We start from the raw sequence: 16858 nt of genomic DNA on the forward strand, positions 1-16858 counted from the left end.
ACTCGCAGGCTTTCTCTAGTTTCAGTGCGTGGTGGGGTGGGTTACTCTCTAGTTGTGGTGCTCTGTAGTATGTGGGATCTTACCAGGGATTGAACCCATGTCCCCTGCATTAGCAGGCAGATTCTTATCCACTGTGCTGCTAGGCAAGTCCCAAGGACAGGGAATTGAAAAAGATCATGATAGCTATGTTTCCAAACTGTAGTCACTCAGTCGTGTCCAACTCTTTGGGACCCCAGGGGCTGTAGCTATACTCTAATACAAAATAAAAAGTTTAAACAAAAAAGATCATGACAAATGAAAATGTCTTCCTTTTACATTTCCTTTAATGTTATACAACAAACACAGATAATATACAGTAAACACAAATGGGGGGAGGGGAAATCCTTTGTTATTAATATATTTTTATAAGCAAGCTTGTCCCAGATAGCCACTTGGACAATCCTCTTCTCCACCCCATGTCAGTCACTTAGTTCCACATAAGACACAGTGGATTGTAACTCGGTGTGCACCCTTACTATCTAAGCAAAAGGCAGCAGGTGAAGTGTGGTCTCTAGCCCCAAACTCCCATTCCCACAGCAGCTGATTCTCAAAACCCCACGGGAAGCCACCACAGTGATGGGGCCCACACGTGGAACCCAGTTGTGGACTGATTTGTGAGGTCCACACTAAGAACCATTTTTAAATGGTTACATGGTTATGTAAGTACCTACACAATATCTGTGATTTTATCCCCTGGAACCACAAAGCCTAAATTACTATCTGGTCCATTAAGAAAAGATCTTGTCCGCTTTCTCTACTTCTAAACCTCAGCTTCGGAGCAGAGTGTTAAGTTTGGGGCATGAACCCACTCAGCAAGGGCCCAGCGCCCGGCCTTCTGTGCCATCCTCGGTCTGGCCTTCGTGGGCCGTCGAAGGGGAAACCCCGGCAGCCTCAAAGCCCTGCGTGGCTGGGGCGGCCTCGGCGGGGGCAGCCCCAGCGCTGGCGTAGGCAGAAGTGCCAGACCAGGGCGGAGCAGCTGAGCAGGGCCAGCGCCGAGCCCACGCCCACGGCTGCGTGCAGCAGAGTGAGTGGCCGCGGCGGCACGCTCAGCCGGCCGCAGGGCCCTAAGTTGGGGCCGTCCGCGCCGTCGAGGCCCTCGGCCCCGGGCCCGGGAGCGCGGCTCTCTCCCGCGTCGTTGGCGGCCACCACGCAGACAACGTATGCACCCCCAGGCTTCAGGCCCTTCAGCTCCGCTCGGCGGACTGTCGAGTTGAAGCTGGGCCCCTTCTGCGGAGCCCCGCTGCCTTCCCAAAGCAGCAGCCAGTACTGGTGGACCGGGGAGGAGGGGGCGCACCAGTGCACCTCGGCGCGGCCCGTCTCGGCCTCCACACGCACCTCCCCCAGGCGTGGCGGGTGCGGCGGCTGCAGGGCGCTGGAGAGGCTGGGGCACAGGCAGGCTGCCGGGCCGGCCCTCTGCAGCTCGTGGCAGGGCACCTGCAGGTGGCGGCAGTGGTCGTAATCACAGGGGACGGCCGGCAAAGATGTCTCATCCTGCTCGTCTCCTTCCAAGTCTCCAGCCACCAAGGGCTGCGTTCTGGGAACCAGGGAGAAGGTGACAGCAAGGAGCCACAGAAGGCAGGGAGAGCGCGGCATGGAATCTGGAAGAGAAGGGTAAAGGCTCTTCAGCCCCCAGACCCTGCAGGCCCCCCCGTCCCTCACCAAAACCTGTAAGCAAACAGAAACAGGACAGGGCACCGGGAGAACAAGCAAGAGGTGGGAATGACCCCGACACACCCATGTGTCCGTCCAGCTTCTGAACAGATTATGTGCTTGGTTTTGGGGAAAAGAATGAATTTGGTCTGAGCCGACAGAGAGAGGTGCAATCAGCAACATGTGAAGCGCTGGAAATAGTTAATGAATAAACAGTGCTGGGGGGAGCTGGGGCAGAGAAGAGGAGGAAATGATGTACACCGCCTGGGTAAGGAAGGTGGAATGGTTACCAGCTGCCACCCAGAGCAACCAGCTAGTCAGCGACACATGCAGAAAGCCAGAAAGGAGATAGAAGTTAGAACGGAGAAGAGAGGGGACACAGAAGCCCTGGAGCCCTCCCTCCCCACCTGCCGAAGGCCTGGTCCCTGCCTGCCCTCCACACTTCTATCTCACAGGCACCCCCTTACCAGCAGGTAGGCCTTGATGCGGCGAGTAGCAAGCTGGGGCTCCTAAGAGGTCCCCAGGAACACAGGCTGTGCGGTCACGTTCTGTCTGTGTCTTCAATTTCAATTCTGTTTCGGCCCAAAGCTTTTATACCCCTCGACTGTGATGTCACCACCTGGCCCCCCTTCCCCTGCTCCCCTCCCTGGTGAGTGCCAAGAAGAGGGCTGGTCCCTTCAGAAGGCCTGAGTCACGGGGCCAGGGGTGGGGGAAGCCACATGCAGCGGTTTCAGCTGGAGGTCGGGATGCCTGGGTTCTGAAAGAGCAGCGGAATGTGGAAAGCAGCCAAGGGCTGAGAATCCAAAGGCTGAAGTCATGTGAAGGGGTGAGGAGGGGAGCAAAAGGGATGGGCCACCTGGCTGGTATCAGAGAGGAAAACAGCTACGGACAGCATGAGGCCTGGGCCACGAAATGCTGTTCTGGTAAAAAATCATACCACATCCATGGCAGTCATTTCCTGTCTTCTGCCTCTCCACAGATTGAGAAAGGGAGGGGGGTGGAGGCTAGAATGATGTATTCCAGCTTTGCAGCCCCACCCTATGCTATCCCCCTCCCCAGAGGGAGAGGACGGAGTGGGCAGGTTTTCACTCCCTGGACTTCCAGGCTGATGAATGAAAACGGCTGTGCCTAAAATAGTCCAGGGCCTGGAGGTCTTCTGTATCTGTGGCCCCTGACAAGAAAACCTCCTCTGGTCGGGACGGGGAATGCCTGGGGAACACCAGGTTTTTAAATGACCCTGAATCCACTTCAGAGTCAGGGAGGCAGCTGGCACGAAAATAGTTTATTATTAGGGGAGCCCCAGAGAGAGAAAGGGAGCAGGTGGGAAAGGGCCAGAATGTGGGGACTCGGCCCTACTCGCTTCAGGAGCTGGAGCAGATGGGGCGCTGTCGGACAGAGCCCGCAGAGGGCTCCGAGCTGCCCACGGTCTCTGGGGCAGGGGCAGAGCCAGAGGCAGCCAGGTTGGCCTCCGTCAGCAGAGCTGCATCTTCCCAAGAGCCTGAACCTGGGCCAAGGGGAGAGAAAACCAAATCCCAAAGGGGAAATTCCAGACCAGGGACGCCCGCCCCCACCCAGGGTGGCCTCCGCCCTGCCCACATGCTCCCCCCGCCCCCCCACCGCCTTCCCCGCGGCAGAGGGTCCCTCACCGTCACTGGCCTCGGGCTCCAGCTCCTCCTCGCCACTCAGGGGCTGTTGATCTGTTTTCTCCTCCTCAGACAGCTGGCCTTCTGCAGCCCCAGGGGGGAAAGCAGATGTCAGTCTGGAGGAGGCTGAAGGGGAGGACTGAGGAGTAGTCAGGAATTGGGTTGGGCGGCTGCACCGTACCTGTCCCAGAGGGATCCGCGTGGCTCTCACCGTCCTCTGTAACGGGTGACGGCTGGGGGGACTCCTCCTGGCCTTGGGGCCCTGTGCCTCCAAAGGGGGTAGAGAACAGGGCAGGACTAGGGTGGCTGTGCCTGGATGGCAGTGCCAACTTCACCCCATTCCGCCTTTCTCTTGACCTTCAGCTTAGTAGGCGAGCACCTAAAGCCTCATTCTGGATGGCGCAGGAGGCCCCCCTCACCCAGCCCCCAGCCATCACCTCTACCTGGCTGATGGGCAGAGATCTTTCGCTGGACTTCCTTTCGGGAACGTTTTCGGTTTCGGATGTTTACCTGTGGAGGGGAAACTCCTGAGCAGCAAGGACTGCCTTCCCTCACCAGAGTGATTGGGCCCTTCTGCCCCAGCCCTCAACCCGCCCCGGCCCACTCCCCAAAGAACCATGAAGGAGAGAGGAAGGGGTCCTCTGAGACCTGCAAAGAGAGGCGCTGTCGGGGCCAGATGCCCCCCCACACCCACTGCATGTAGCTGAAGAGCACAATGACGCTGAGGAAGGTGAAGTTGCTGGCGACACCGACGAAGGCGCAGGTCATCGGGAAGTTGTACAGCAGGTACCTGAGGCAGGGAGTAGGCAGGAGGGGAGTAGCAGCTACTAGGGAGTGCCAGCCTTCTCATTTCTCAGAAGTGATTTCTAGGGCAATTCACCAGAGCTTGGCGAGAGCTGGTCTCCACCCTCTGCCTCCTGCCCACTGAGCCAGTGGTTCAAGAGAACATGTCTCCACTCTGACTGCACACGATCTCCCCCTGGGGTGCTTTCAGAAAGTCTGATGGCTGGGGACTTCCCTATCTCAGGTCCAATGGCTAATACTCCACTCCCAAAGCAGGGGGCCTGGGTTTGATCCCTGGTCAGGGAACGAGATCCCACAAGTTGCAACTGAAAGCTGCCACAGCCAAGTAAATAAATATTTTTTTAAAAAGTCTGGCAGCCAGATATGACCGTAACAAATCCTAGTCTTGAGGGTGGGGCCCAGGCATCGGTATTTTTCTAAAAGTTCCCCAGGCTCCTGATATGTGATGTCCAGCCAGGGCTGAGAACCTGTAGCCCAGATAAAATCTGTCACCTCTGCTTAGGACCCTCTTAAGGACAGCCTCAGGAAAGCTGCCCAGCCCACGTGGGCACTGCCTCACCTGAGCCCAGTGAAGTGGGCGTGGATGCGGAGGTAGGCTCCATACATCTGGATGCGCTTGCTGTGGATCTCGATAATGGCTCCAGTGGTTGGCACATACTGCGGGCAGGAGGGCAGGGGCGGCAGCACATCAGGCCAGAACCCTGCTACCACTCATGCCAGCCCAGTCTGAGGCCTGCCAGCCTCCACTGCAGTCCCTCCCGTCCAAGCCCGGGAGCTCCTCGGGGAAAATTCTGGGCTTGTGGGGAGGGCTGTCTCCTGTCCTCCTCTCCTCTCCTTACCGAGTTCTCTCTGTATTCTGGGTATAGCTCCACCTCCAAGAGCTGCTTCTGCTCCGCAAAGCCAAACAGCAGGAGGCTTGAGAAGACCAGTGTGTCGAGCATCTGGAGCAGGCTTGAGCGGTAATGTAGCATCACCTGCCAGGGCCAGGGAAGAGAGGCTGGGGACGGGCGCTCACCCTCAAAACCACTCCTGAACAGGGAGTAGAGGCTGGGCATGGGTGCCTACCCTCAAAACCACCCCTGAGCAGGGTACGAAGGCGGCTTCTTCCTTAGGTCCCCTAGTCCCTTTCACTTCCTACCACGCCCCAAGTCTCGACCCTATCATTTCGAAAGTTTGAAGACATCCCCGCCCTGCCCTTCCCAACCACGTCTCTATTCCAATACAAGTCTCCTCTTCTAAGGAAGCCTCCCAGGTGAAGCCCCACCCCATCTGTCATCTACCTTTCCCCAGAATGGTTCTATAGTCTAGACCAGTGTACCATCTATCCGAGTACACTGGGCCTAGCACACGTGCCAGGGTACCATCTGAGGCTTTCTTCTCCCACGTGGACATTCAGGGATTTGCTTTATGAGACGGTTCTGTTGACAATTAAGAACGGAGTCCAGCATTTATTGAACACCCACTATTTCCTCATGGAACCCAAACCAGTCTCGCTATGAGGGAGTTACTACTACCATATTTGCTTCAAGGGGTTAAGTAAGTTGGCCCTCTGCTAGTATGTTTCTGAGTGAGGACTTGAAGCCTGGTCTGTCTGGCTCCAAAAAAAGCCCGTTTTCAGGGCGGCTCCACTCAAAGATGGATGTGCTCATTGGATGTCCGGCAGCGGGGGGGCAGGGGTGGGGTGGGCAGGAAGGGTCATCTATCTGGTTTGGTGAAATGACACCTCTTGCAATGCTGTGTCTGTGTCTCAGACCTCAGAATGTTTTCTCCTGAAGCCCCACCCAGATACTCTAACATCTGTTATCATTCTCCACAACCTCCTAGACAGGCCACGAACACTCACGGAGCGTGAAGAGGTGGAGATGATTCGGCCGCCTCTGGTGTAGCACGAGATGGTGACCAAGAACATGCCCAAATCTTGATTCACAGGAGACTCTGGCAGCTCAAGCTCTAAAGTAACACGGTAAGGCTGTCCATACATCAGTACCTGCCCAAGGTGGACGGCATCTCTTTCAAAAAAAATTTTTAATTGCACTGTCCCTGTCCCACCTCCCAGCTTCCCTTCCAAATACAATTTCCTCCACTATCAAAACAGGCCTCTCAAATCTCCCTCTTCCCAAGAACCTGCTGCCCCCTTCTGGTAGCTGGATCCCTCCCACTTCTGAGACCTTCAGTTATCTACACTCCTGAATCACTCAGTTTGAGAAAAGTTGTGTCATATTTCTTTTCCAAAAGTGAACCATCATGTTGCCAACTGGGCCATCTGTGACTCAGGCCTCTTTGTCCCCGTGAGGCCATACCCTCGGGCCCAGCCTGCCTTCACTTACATTACTAATTAGCAGAGTGCCAGAAGCACTCACTATTTCCCTAGCCAGCTCTCCCACAGTAACTCTGTCCTTCTGGGTCCCTTACCTTGGTTCTGTTGGTAGAACCCTGAGACTCACAGTGGGAAGGCATCTTCACTGGGATTAACCTCAGAAGATTAAAGATTTGCCACCAAACATACCCTAGTTATTCCTGACCATTCCTATACTCCTCTAATCCTGTATTCGACTATGCTTATCCTGTGCATGACCCCCTCAGGGAGATCCACAAGGATTACAGGGGTGATGGTAAAGCTTTTGGTTTTAACCAAAGAGGGAATGAATTAAAAAAATTTTTTGAAAAAAAAGTGCCCTAACCCTAATAGTGAGGGCTTCCCTGGTAGATCAAATTGCCAACAGAGGTTCGATCCCTGGGTTGGGAAAATCCCCTGGAGAAGGGCATGGCAACCCACTCCAGTATTTGTGCCTGAAGAATCCCATGGACAGAGGAACCTGGTGGGCTACAGTCTACAGGGTTCCACAGGGTTGGACACGACTGAAGTAATTTAGCATGAATGCACACAACCCTAACAGTGAACCATCTAGACTTATTGCTGTGAAGGTACTTTGAGCATTTTATCCCTAGAGTAACAGGTGAAAATCCACTGATCAAAATTGTTCTTTATATACACTCTTATTTTCAGTCTGAATTATTATTTTTTATCTTTTTGTTGTTGTTCGTTTCTTTGACCACACTGTGAAGCATACGGATTCTTAGTTCCCCGACCAGGGATTGAACCTGCACCCCTTGCGTTGGGAGTGCGGAGTCTTAACCCCTAAACCACCAAGGAAGCCCCTTCAGTCTGAACTGTTTTGAAAAAAATGGATTCCACGAGAGTCCTATCCCCATGTAGAGGCCAGGTGAATCTAAGCTAGTTGCTTCACTGAGTTATTTGAAACATTGAAACAGGTAGTTCTCTGGGTGAACAGGAACGACATGGGGAGTGACTGCTAGGTAGTGGGTATGAGTTTTTTTTCTGGGGTGATGAAAATGTTCTCAAACTGATTATGGTGATGGTTGCTCAGCTCTGAATATATTAAAAACAACTGAACTGTACATTTTGAATGGGTGACTTGTATACTATTTGAATTATATAGCAATAAAGATTTTTATTTATTTATTTAGAGTTGGCATCACCAAATCAATGGACATGAGTCTGAATAAACTCCGGGAGTTGGTGATGGACAGGGAGGCCTGGCGTATAGCAGTCCTTGGGGTTGCAAAGAGTTGGACACGACTGAGTGACTGAACTGAACTGATATATATATATTTTTTTCTTTTTAAGCTAGTAACTATGTCATCTCCTCCAAGGGGATCCAAAAATGGCTAATGCCAGAGTCTTGTGAAGCACTCCTGCCTTTATTCACATTTGTCTGCCTGACGGAGAACTCTCCTCCATTCCCACTTTGAGCCTCACCATCACCATAGTCTCCAGAAGACCTAATTCTTCACAAATTCTTCTGAAATGCAGGAACTGCATCTTTGCTACTTAATGCAGAGATTTCCATCAATCCTGTGAGCTCTTTGAAGCAGGACAACATCTACTTCTAAACAAGCTGTTATGCACAAAACAGACCCATTATTTCACTCACTCATTCAAAAATGTTCACCAGAAATCAATGAAATGATCAACCTGCTTTACTTATTGGGGAACTTGGGCCTCACCCTTCATCCTTCCATTCCTTGCTCACCCAGCAGCCTGGTACCCGATGGTTTTAGGCTCCCTGTGTCACCAGCCATTATGATCTACAACAGGAAGCCACACAACAGCATGCACCATCCCAGGTGTGGGTGTGCTGTGGCCTTGCTTCTACTCCCCTCTCAATATATTCCATTTATTATTGTTATTGAGCCACAAAAACACATTGAACCAATGTTTTCACAGAACATTCTATAGTACTCTCCACATTACTTTCCTGAGTAGCAGAACTAAACAGATAATCCTCTGTCTCACAATGCCCAACACTCCACTCCACTTTCTTTTCTGACCATGCTGTGCAACTTGCAGGATCTTAGTTCCTGAACCAGAATTGAACCAGGACCCTCGGCAGTGAAAGTGCGGAGTCTAACCACTAGACTGCCAGGAAATTCTCCACTTCACCACTTTGAAATCTCCATTTGGGATCCACTCATCCCATCTGGTAAGCTTTCTGGATAGTGGCACTCTGGTAGTCCACTGGAATATGTCACAAGATACACAGTCTTCCAGGTTATTTGTATTGTCAACCCCAACGGGTCCAAAACTCTATAGCTTACATTCCTCCCTTCAGAATGACCATTTATTTCTATCCTCCATATTTTCTATCTTCAGGTCAGTATCCTCCCCAAGTACAATTTTTGAAAAATCATTTTCGAATGATTTTTAAACTTTTAGTCTGACCACTGATTATTTCTCATTATGCTGCTGACAAGTCAAAAACCTCTGGTGATCAGAAACACTGTTGATCCTCCAAGGTCCTTCTGAAGTGTTCTGGGATCCTACCCTTTTGCAGAGCTTCCACCAACTTGCCTAATAAAGAAGGATGCATCCCCACTTTGCATTTCCCAGGGCTTTCAGGTTTATTGAAGATACACTGGCATTTGGCCAGTCCTTTGGCACAGTACCCTTTGTAATGGAAGATTACGTGTATCTCTCAGTAGTGTCATAATTAATAACATACTTTCAAAACTCTCAGGTGGATTCCATCCTAGTTCAGTGAGATAGCTGGTTTCTTTAAGTTCATTTAGATCTAAAACATCCCTTATCCAGCAGATATGGCCTGGCTGAAACAATTTAAGGAGGAAAGAATAACCCATTCGATTCATTTGGACTTCAATTTTTCTTTAACCTCCCTTTCCTTGAAAGCTTTCCGTTCCATCTCTGTTACTCAGTCCCTGCTACCGAGGTCTTTCCCAAGTGTTCTTGTTTCAAGTCATCAAAGCGCTAATGAAACCTCTGTTCAGCTCCCATACTCACCCGATCACGTCCACCCTTAGCCAGGGTGACATTGGCAACAGGGAAGGAGCAGAGTAAGGAGGTGGAAGATTCGCAGTCCGTCCTAAGTGAGAATAAGGATGATATTCTGCTAAGTTATAGTCTGTCTTACTTATCCACACAGCTCCTGGGCCCCTGGGACTCCCTTTCCTGTCCCCCATCCTTTCTTCCAGAACAGGCATTCCTTCTCTGTTATAGAGAGATGGAGAAGAAGTACAGCCAGGAGATTCAAGACACAAGAATGAGTCTTTTAAATTCTCTTCCTGCTACCTGTGTTTATTTCTTCTCATGAAGGTAGACATTCTTAAATGGGAACCTATGGACACTTAGATGAATAGTTTCAGACTTAAGTGTTTCTAAAGACTTACTTGGGAAGCTGATAAAAATGCAGATTCCTAAAAAAATAAAACAGATTCCTGGGTACCACCCCTCTAGATTCTGATTCCAGAGTTCTGATCTGGGCCCTAGTTCAAGAAAACTCCTCCAAAGGGACCCACAGATGATCTTTACTCTTAAACCCTTTACTCACAAACCTTTCCAATTGTAGGCAAAACTGCACATGGGCATGTATCAGTAAGTAGGTTCTTATGACAGGAAGGGCCATAGCTTTCATGAGATCCATGCCTCCTAAAAATTTAAGCAGCTGTGCCTTAGAAATTATGGCTCACGACTGGGACATGGAAAGAAAAAAAAAAAACTTTGGGACCATTGATAACAGCACCTCTTGATTGGTCCTGTAGTCATTTTTAAAAGAAGGGGAGAGAATTTGGCAGGATCTGTAAAATGGGAAAGAACTGAGGACTCAGACAAGTAGGACTCTGGGAGTTTATGAACCCAGACACCTTGTTTTCATACGCTCTATTGCAGCAGACAATCAGGAGTGGGAAGAAGTAATGTGAAAGGCAAATACCGCTTTCCTCATATCTTCTCTACTGAAGGCCAGATTAGTTCTGAGATGACTTGAGAGGTTGGGTTAGCTCAAAAGTCTACAGTAGCCCTGAGAGAGGTCTGATCCAGCCTAAATTGAACTGACCCTCGTAATGACAGTCTAGGAGAGGGCTTTTTTTGTTTTTGTTTTTTTTTTTTTTTGTTTGTTTGTTTTAAACCAGATTTCAGTTAACCAGAGACAGGACTAAGACCCTAGAGCTCTACCAGCCCAGACCTGCCCCAAACTCGGGCTATAAATCAATGTAAGTGCACTAGGCTCAAGAGTCCTCCTCTGTGAGTAAGAGGGTTTTCCTCAGTAAGTGCCAACGGTGCTTGCAGCAATTCTCTCGCAGGATTCCTCTACTTTGACAGAAGACCCTTCTCACCTGTAGTGGAAATGCACGGGGCTGAGGTGGCTGACTGTCGGCATATAGGAATAGTAGAAGGAGCCATAGAGGAAGACAGACACCCAGAGCAGGAGGAGGATGGTACAGAAGAACACTCCAAACTGCAGTAGCAGCTTGCGGGCACGGCCTGCCACGACGTGGCCCATCTCCTGGGCCCATAGTAGGGCAGGTACTGGTGGGTCATTGACCATGACGGGGAGTGCAGGGGGTCTGGCCCCGGGTTCAGGCTTTGGGTTCCTAGGTGCTTTGCCACCTGGTCGCCACTCCTGGCCATGGGAAGAAGCAGCTGGTGGTTCCTGGAAAAAGACCGAGAAGGGGAAAGAATGGCTTGTTTCACGGGGGAGGTGAAGACAAAAAGGACACGCTGACCAGAAAGGCTCTGAGGAACCAGAGACAGCAAGACATAGCAAAGCCTTTGTTTCATATGGCTTTTCTCCAACTGATTGTGTTTCTCAGCCAATTATCTCTTCCCTTCCTCCACTGAGCTTTCTCACCACCCCCCTGTGCTAGAGTTCCTCAGCTGAACCCATCCTCGGGTCACCTGATTCTACGACAGGCCACTTTGATGGTCATATACAGAGGATGAACGCCTTAAAATTCTTCTAAGGCGGACTTATACACACGATTCCACACTGCGAGGTGGCTGCACGGAGAGTTCGCGACTTGCCTAAGGTCGCACAGCTGGACTCAAAGCCAGCAACCTCACCGCATCCACTATTGCTTCCCAAGTTGCTTCTCTCCTTCTGGAGCTGCGCTCGCTCCCAGACAAGACCGCGCCCCACGCCGGGCAGGGTGTCCTGCGGCCAACGGCCGCTCCCCGCCAGACCCCTCCGGTTCGGTGACGGGCGCGGCGCCCGGAGCCCTCACGCAACCGCACCACCATAGAAACCACCCAGCCCGCAGCGGCAGCTCCGCAGACTCACCAGCCGCGCGCGCTGCCGGGGCAACGGCGAGAAGGCTCTTCCGCCTCTCAGGGAAGTCCCGCCCCCTTCCGCCGACTGCCTCTGTAGCGCAGGGGAGCGGGGTTCGTCCGGGGCGGGGCCCAGCGCAGGGGCGGGGCCTTCTAGGAGGCCAGGTTCCCACCTCCAAGCGCCAGGTTCGCTCCCTCCCCGTGGTCCGTTACCCCCACTCCGTGGTCCGTTACCCCCTCCCCTTTTGGTAACCAAAACCAAAGCGGATAGGCATCTCCTTCTAGGCTCCAAGATATGCTCCACGAAATGCTATGAGTCAGCAGCATCCCTCTCAGCCAGCCCCTCGAGGCTGCAATCACGGCACTCCGCCTACACCTTCATTATCAGTCATTTAACCCCCAAAAGAGGGAGAGGCGGGCGTCCAACGGGCGCTGATTTTTATTGCGCACATCTCCTCGGACCCGTGGGCTTCCAAAGCAAAGAGCATTTACCCCGGGAACGTTGCAATCTGCAGGTACCTGGGAATTTTGCGTCATGCGCCGGCGGGCTGGCTGGCCCCTATTCACAAGAGTGGTAGCATTTCAGGCTCGTGACTTGTCTCCAGCTTTAAAGACGTGTCATCGACCTCCTCGGACCCTAACCAGACTTTTTCTCTGAGTTCCCACAGCGCATTATCTAGACTAGGTCTTGGCGGGTGGCACTTTTATTTTGTACGTGTCTATTCACCCCAAACAAGATCCCTCAGAGGGTAGGGTCAGTGTTGCGCACATCTTTGCCCTCCCCACAGCACCACGCACAACGCTGCAGACGTAAGAGGCAATCTCTCAAACCAACACACACACACACACACACACACACACACACACACGCGCATCCAGTAAGCCCATCTATTTCCAGAAACACCCACCGACTCTCCCCTACCTCTTCTTTGTCGGATTCTTTGATCTGGTCTCTGCATGCCTCTTTTTCCCCAGCTTCTCCTTCTTCTCTTTGGTCTGCCATTTCTTCAGACATTTTTCTGATGGACCTTGCTGCCCTTGGATTTTCCACTTGTAGCTAGAACGTTAAGTGGTGATCTAGAAGCTGAAACCTGTAGCTCATCACATTTTCCTGGATATGGGGAATGGAGGGTCCCTGGAAGAGAAACGAAGATTCAGGCGCTAAATGCTGTGTCAGAGTAAAGGGAGGAGGGATGGAGGGGGCGACTGCCCAGCTGATGTCAGAATTTCAAATGAGCAGGGTCTCACGCAGTCTGTACTGACTTCACTGCAGGGGCTGTCACAGGTCCAGACCACCCCATTTGAGGGGGGTGTCTGCCTGGGACTCAGCTACTTCCAGCTCCTTTGGGGAGGGCTCTAGCCCAGACTCTGGATGCCTGCAATGAGGAAGGACAGGCAGTGAGATATTAACAGTGGGGGTGTGCACAGGGGCTGCAGGCAGCAGCCAGGCTCCCCCACTGGCCAGACAGTTGGTATATGCCAGGATCTGAGCTGCTCCTTCTAGCATCCTTCATCCTTCAGGTATCAGCCAGTGCTGGAGCTGCAGAAACAGGGACCAGCCCTCCACTGGCCTCTGACCTGACCGTCTCCAGCGGCCTTCTCTGTATTAGCAGCTTCTGCTGCTGCGTCAGATACTCTCAGCTGCAACTCCCTGCAAGGTGGGGCACCCATCTCAGGCAGAAGGCTTTGGTGCACCCCACTGATCAGATTCCCCAGGACTGTCACTGCCAGTGGCCTCAGGTGAGTAGGGAGCATCCTGTTTTTCTCTCTTTGGGGCTCAAGGGGGCAGGTGGGGGTTATGTGCCCTCCTCATTAGGGCGGGGCTCTTTCTAGTTGTGGTTTTCAGAACTGGGAACACAGATAGCTTGAGGGCTGTAAAGCCTTCAAGTCATTCATCTGTTTAATGATCTGAAGCCGAGGCCTTGTAGGAGTTTGGGAGCATCTCATTCCACTTCTCCATTTCTTAGCTGAGGAACTGGGAGATGGGAAAGGCCAGGGAGGTTGGGGATAAGAGGGGAGTAAAATATTAGGGCATATGACCCAGCCTTGCAATGATTGATGAGGCGTAATGGGGGAAGGGGGCCTTCAGCTGAGATTGTGCAGGACCCCCTAGCACGCTCTGAGCTGTCTCTTTCCTCCAGGATGAAAGGGGAGACCCCTGTGAACAGCACTATGAGTATTGGGCAAGCCCGCAAGATGGTGGAACAGCTTAAGATTGAAGCCAGCTTGTGCCGGATAAAGGTGGGTGGGGCCCTGGATCCCATTAGTTGGCAGGCTGTACCTAGGTCCCCAAACCTTAGGCTAAGAGAGGCTTTCTTTCACTGACTCCTTGAGATCATGGAAGGAGTCTTGGTGTCTGTAAGGAAAGCTGGCTCCAGGTCTCTGTGGGTGATGAGGGAAGACTGTCCTAAGGAGCCCTAAAGATGGCAAAAGATAATCTATTTGGGGAAGGAGGCTGCAACCCCCTTCGAGATTTCTGGCTAACAGTTCCCCTCCTGGCTGTGCCCCAGGTGTCCAAGGCAGCAGCAGACCTGATGACTTATTGTGATGCCCACGCCTGTGAGGATCCCCTCATCACCCCTGTGCCCACTTCGGAGAACCCTTTCCGGGAGAAGAAATTCTTCTGTGCTCTCCTCTGAGCTGCCCTGTTCCTCTTCACAACTCTTCACCTTTCCCTCTCCCGGGCCCTTCTTTATTTATGTCAGTAACTGTCGTGAGCCCCCGAGGATCCCTGCATCCCACCCCTAGCCCTTGCCCAACCCTGTGAGGTTATCTGAAGCCCAGGCCCTCCCTCACCTGTCTGCTGACTCCATTTCCTCGCCCACTGTGGCGGACCCAAAGCACCCTGTGACTCGGGGCACCCGTAGCTCCACCCACAGAAGGGCTGGCAGACTCTGTCAGCGTCCCGCCGGCTTCCCTCTGAGACCTGCTCAGACAATGGAGAGAGGGATGAGCTGGGTGCTTGCTCTCAGTCTCACCTTGGAGCTATTGGGATGCTAAAGCCATGTGAAGAATAAAGTCATCCAGAGTCTCAGAGGACAGCGCCTGTGTTACCGTCCTTGCGGGGAGAGGCTCATCAGTCAATAGATTTGGTGGTGGGTAGGTAGAAAAGCTTGCCATAACCAGGGAACAGGGCCAGTCAAAGCGCTTTAGACATTCTCTAGGATCAGAGATCCGTCGGGTTAGAGGGGATGGAGAGCAAAAGAAAGGGTCTCAAGTGGAAGAACTGTTACAAACAGGCACTCAGAGGCTACAAGAGAGCACGCCTACACGTACACAAGAACGCAATGAAGACAAATGAAAAAGAAAACAGACCGAACCGGGTGAACTTAGGAAGGGATTCCCGAGGGGAGTCGAAGACAGGAGGGACCCAGCGAGAGGGGAGGAGCTCAGTTCCAGTTCCTGAGGAGGGGCCGGCTTTACTTCTAAGATGGCCGCGCCCACAGCAGGCCCCCTCCAAGATGGCCGCCGCCGTGGGGCCCGCGCCAATACGGCGGCCGCACGTCACAGCGTTTCACCGGACGGGGCTTCTCCGTGGGGCCCATACTTAAAATGGCGGCCCCAGGCACCCAGCGGTCTCAATATGGTCCCTTCCGTGCTCATCTGTCTCAAAATGGCTGCCCATGTCCTCGCCAACTCGATGCCCACTTCTCCCCAACTCGGAGGCTGGACGCCGACGTCCACCCGATTCAGGTGAAGACACACGGGGGGCTATAACCAAGGATCTTGGGACAAGAGAACCCCAGCAAGCACGCCGATAGAGTAGGCGCCGGTCGCGTGGATCTTATGATAATCTAGGTCCCTACAGCTTGCCTAGTGGAAGCTGCTTCGGAGCGGAAACACAAGTGTGATGCCAAGTCCCGCACCGTTCGGCTTGGGGGTGCTGTTCCGTGGTTAGCTGTCGTTCTCCCTAGGAGTTGGATAAGCCCTAAGTTGTTCAGTTTTGGCTTCCTCGTAGAACTGGGGCTTGCTATTTTCCCACTTCCCATTCAGGCTCATTCTGTCACATCCGCTAGGATTAATGTCCCCGCCCCTGGTTCGCTTACCACCCCTCGTAGTGGTCCAGCCAGCAAGCTGCCCGGTCAGAGGCTTGTCTCACGAGCGCCTCCTGGGCTCAGTTTTGGCAGAGGCTTATAAAGCCCCAGAATACTTTTTCCAGCAGCCTTTTCCTTCCAAGGGAAGGAAAGACATACGGAAGTGGGACCAAGGCCAAGGCAGAGAAGGTAGTAGTCTCAGGATGTCTGCTCCTCATGGATTAAGATTCCCCACCCCCCATTCAGGAATACATCCTTTCCCGGGGGAAGCCTAGATCAGCTCATGCTGTGTCCTGGGATACACTTAGGGGTAGGAGCTGCTTTGCAGTAGGCGTGGGTGACCTATATTAGAGAAAGCATATCACCCCCAGCTTCCTCACACTTTCACACAGGAAGACAAGCGGGGGCGGATAGAGAGGAAACCAAGGGAATAACTTAGATTCCTGTGGATGTCTCCACAGGCTACAGGGGTACCTGGTGAACTTGGGGAGCTGCTGCTGAATTCCTGAGCCCTAATAGGCGCTGGAGATATTTAATTCCCTCATCCTAGAGAGGAAGAAACGAGAAAGTAACCTGGTCTCCCTCCTGAAGTGGGGACCTACCCGGATTCTGTTCAGGAACCTGTTTAGTTCTTGTGCTGTGCTCAGTCGCTCAATCGTGTCCGACTCTTTGTGACTCCATGGACTGTAGCCCACCAGGCTCCTCTGTCCATGGAGATTCTGCAGGCAAGAATACTGAAGTGGATTGCCATGCCCTCTTCCAGGCGATCTCCGTAACCCAGGGATAGAACCCAGGTCTGCCGCATTGCAGGCGGATTCTTTGATCTGAGCCACCAGGGAATCCCGCTTAGTTCTTAGTGCCTGTTGGAAACTCCTCGAAGGATCAAGTTTTTTTTTAATCTCTTCATCATGTCAGTGTCTGGCATATAGCAAGCATTTAAATATCTAACAATTCGATTGTACTATACATGCTTAAATGGCAAGCAGGGCATGAAACAAATTTTCTCTTTTCCTGTTATCACAGTGTTGGGCAAATTCCAGAAGAGTAAGTGAAAATTTCCACATCTGTTCAGACTTCATAAAAAGTCAGGAGTACTCAAAAAATGT

The 16858-nt window shown here is 52.3% G+C and overlaps 3 protein-coding genes across 15 annotated transcripts; 1 reads left to right on the plus strand and 2 right to left on the minus strand.

Annotated features, from left to right (window-relative positions):
* Positions 1–305: 305 nt before the first annotated feature.
* Positions 306–3594, minus strand: LRRN4CL (LRRN4 C-terminal like). The gene is made up of 4 exons (XM_040256054.1): positions 3514–3594; positions 3336–3416; positions 2157–3193; positions 306–1637 (listed from the first exon to the last, which is right to left on the minus strand). The coding sequence occupies exon 4, from the start codon at positions 1630–1632 to the stop codon at positions 931–933; it is 702 nt and encodes a 233-aa protein (XP_040111988.1). The 5' UTR covers positions 1633–1637; positions 2157–3193; positions 3336–3416; positions 3514–3594; the 3' UTR covers positions 306–930.
* BSCL2 (BSCL2 lipid droplet biogenesis associated, seipin) lies at positions 306–15861 on the minus strand. 12 transcript variants are annotated; one of them, XM_040256043.1, is made up of 13 exons: positions 15765–15861; positions 12641–12853; positions 10788–11104; positions 9457–9538; positions 5980–6123; positions 4976–5110; positions 4696–4793; positions 3981–4122; positions 3776–3842; positions 3514–3603; positions 3336–3416; positions 2157–3193; positions 306–1637 (listed from the first exon to the last, which is right to left on the minus strand). In XM_040256043.1, exons 2-12 carry the CDS (start codon positions 12731–12733, stop codon positions 3051–3053), a joined length of 1392 nt encoding a protein of 463 aa, XP_040111977.1. In that variant the 5' UTR covers positions 12734–12853; positions 15765–15861; the 3' UTR covers positions 306–1637; positions 2157–3050. The 12 variants fall into 12 exon arrangements, with proteins under 12 accessions (XP_040111977.1, XP_040111978.1, XP_040111982.1 ...); XM_040256044.1 differs by lacking the exon at positions 15765–15861 and adding an exon at positions 15034–15159; XM_040256048.1 differs by lacking the exon at positions 15765–15861 and adding an exon at positions 14697–15109 and having other exon boundaries at positions 3514–3594.
* Positions 11846–14759, plus strand: GNG3 (G protein subunit gamma 3). Of its 2 annotated transcripts, XR_005723665.1 has the most exons (4): positions 11846–12233; positions 13240–13458; positions 13860–13959; positions 14229–14759. XR_005723665.1 is itself a non-coding variant. In XM_040256055.1 (3 exons), the coding sequence occupies exons 2-3, from the start codon at positions 13861–13863 to the stop codon at positions 14355–14357; spliced, it is 228 nt and encodes a 75-aa protein (XP_040111989.1). In that variant the 5' UTR covers positions 13238–13458; position 13860; the 3' UTR covers positions 14358–14752. The 2 variants fall into 2 exon arrangements, 1 of the variants encoding a protein (XP_040111989.1); XM_040256055.1 differs by lacking the exon at positions 11846–12233 and having other exon boundaries at positions 13238–13458; positions 14229–14752.
* Positions 15862–16858: the final 997 nt, after the last annotated feature.

This window comes from Oryx dammah, unplaced genomic scaffold (genome assembly GCF_014754425.2).
Source record: "Oryx dammah isolate SB20612 unplaced genomic scaffold, SCBI_Odam_1.1 HiC_scaffold_15, whole genome shotgun sequence".
NCBI classification, from domain to species: Eukaryota; Metazoa; Chordata; class Mammalia; order Artiodactyla; family Bovidae; genus Oryx; species Oryx dammah.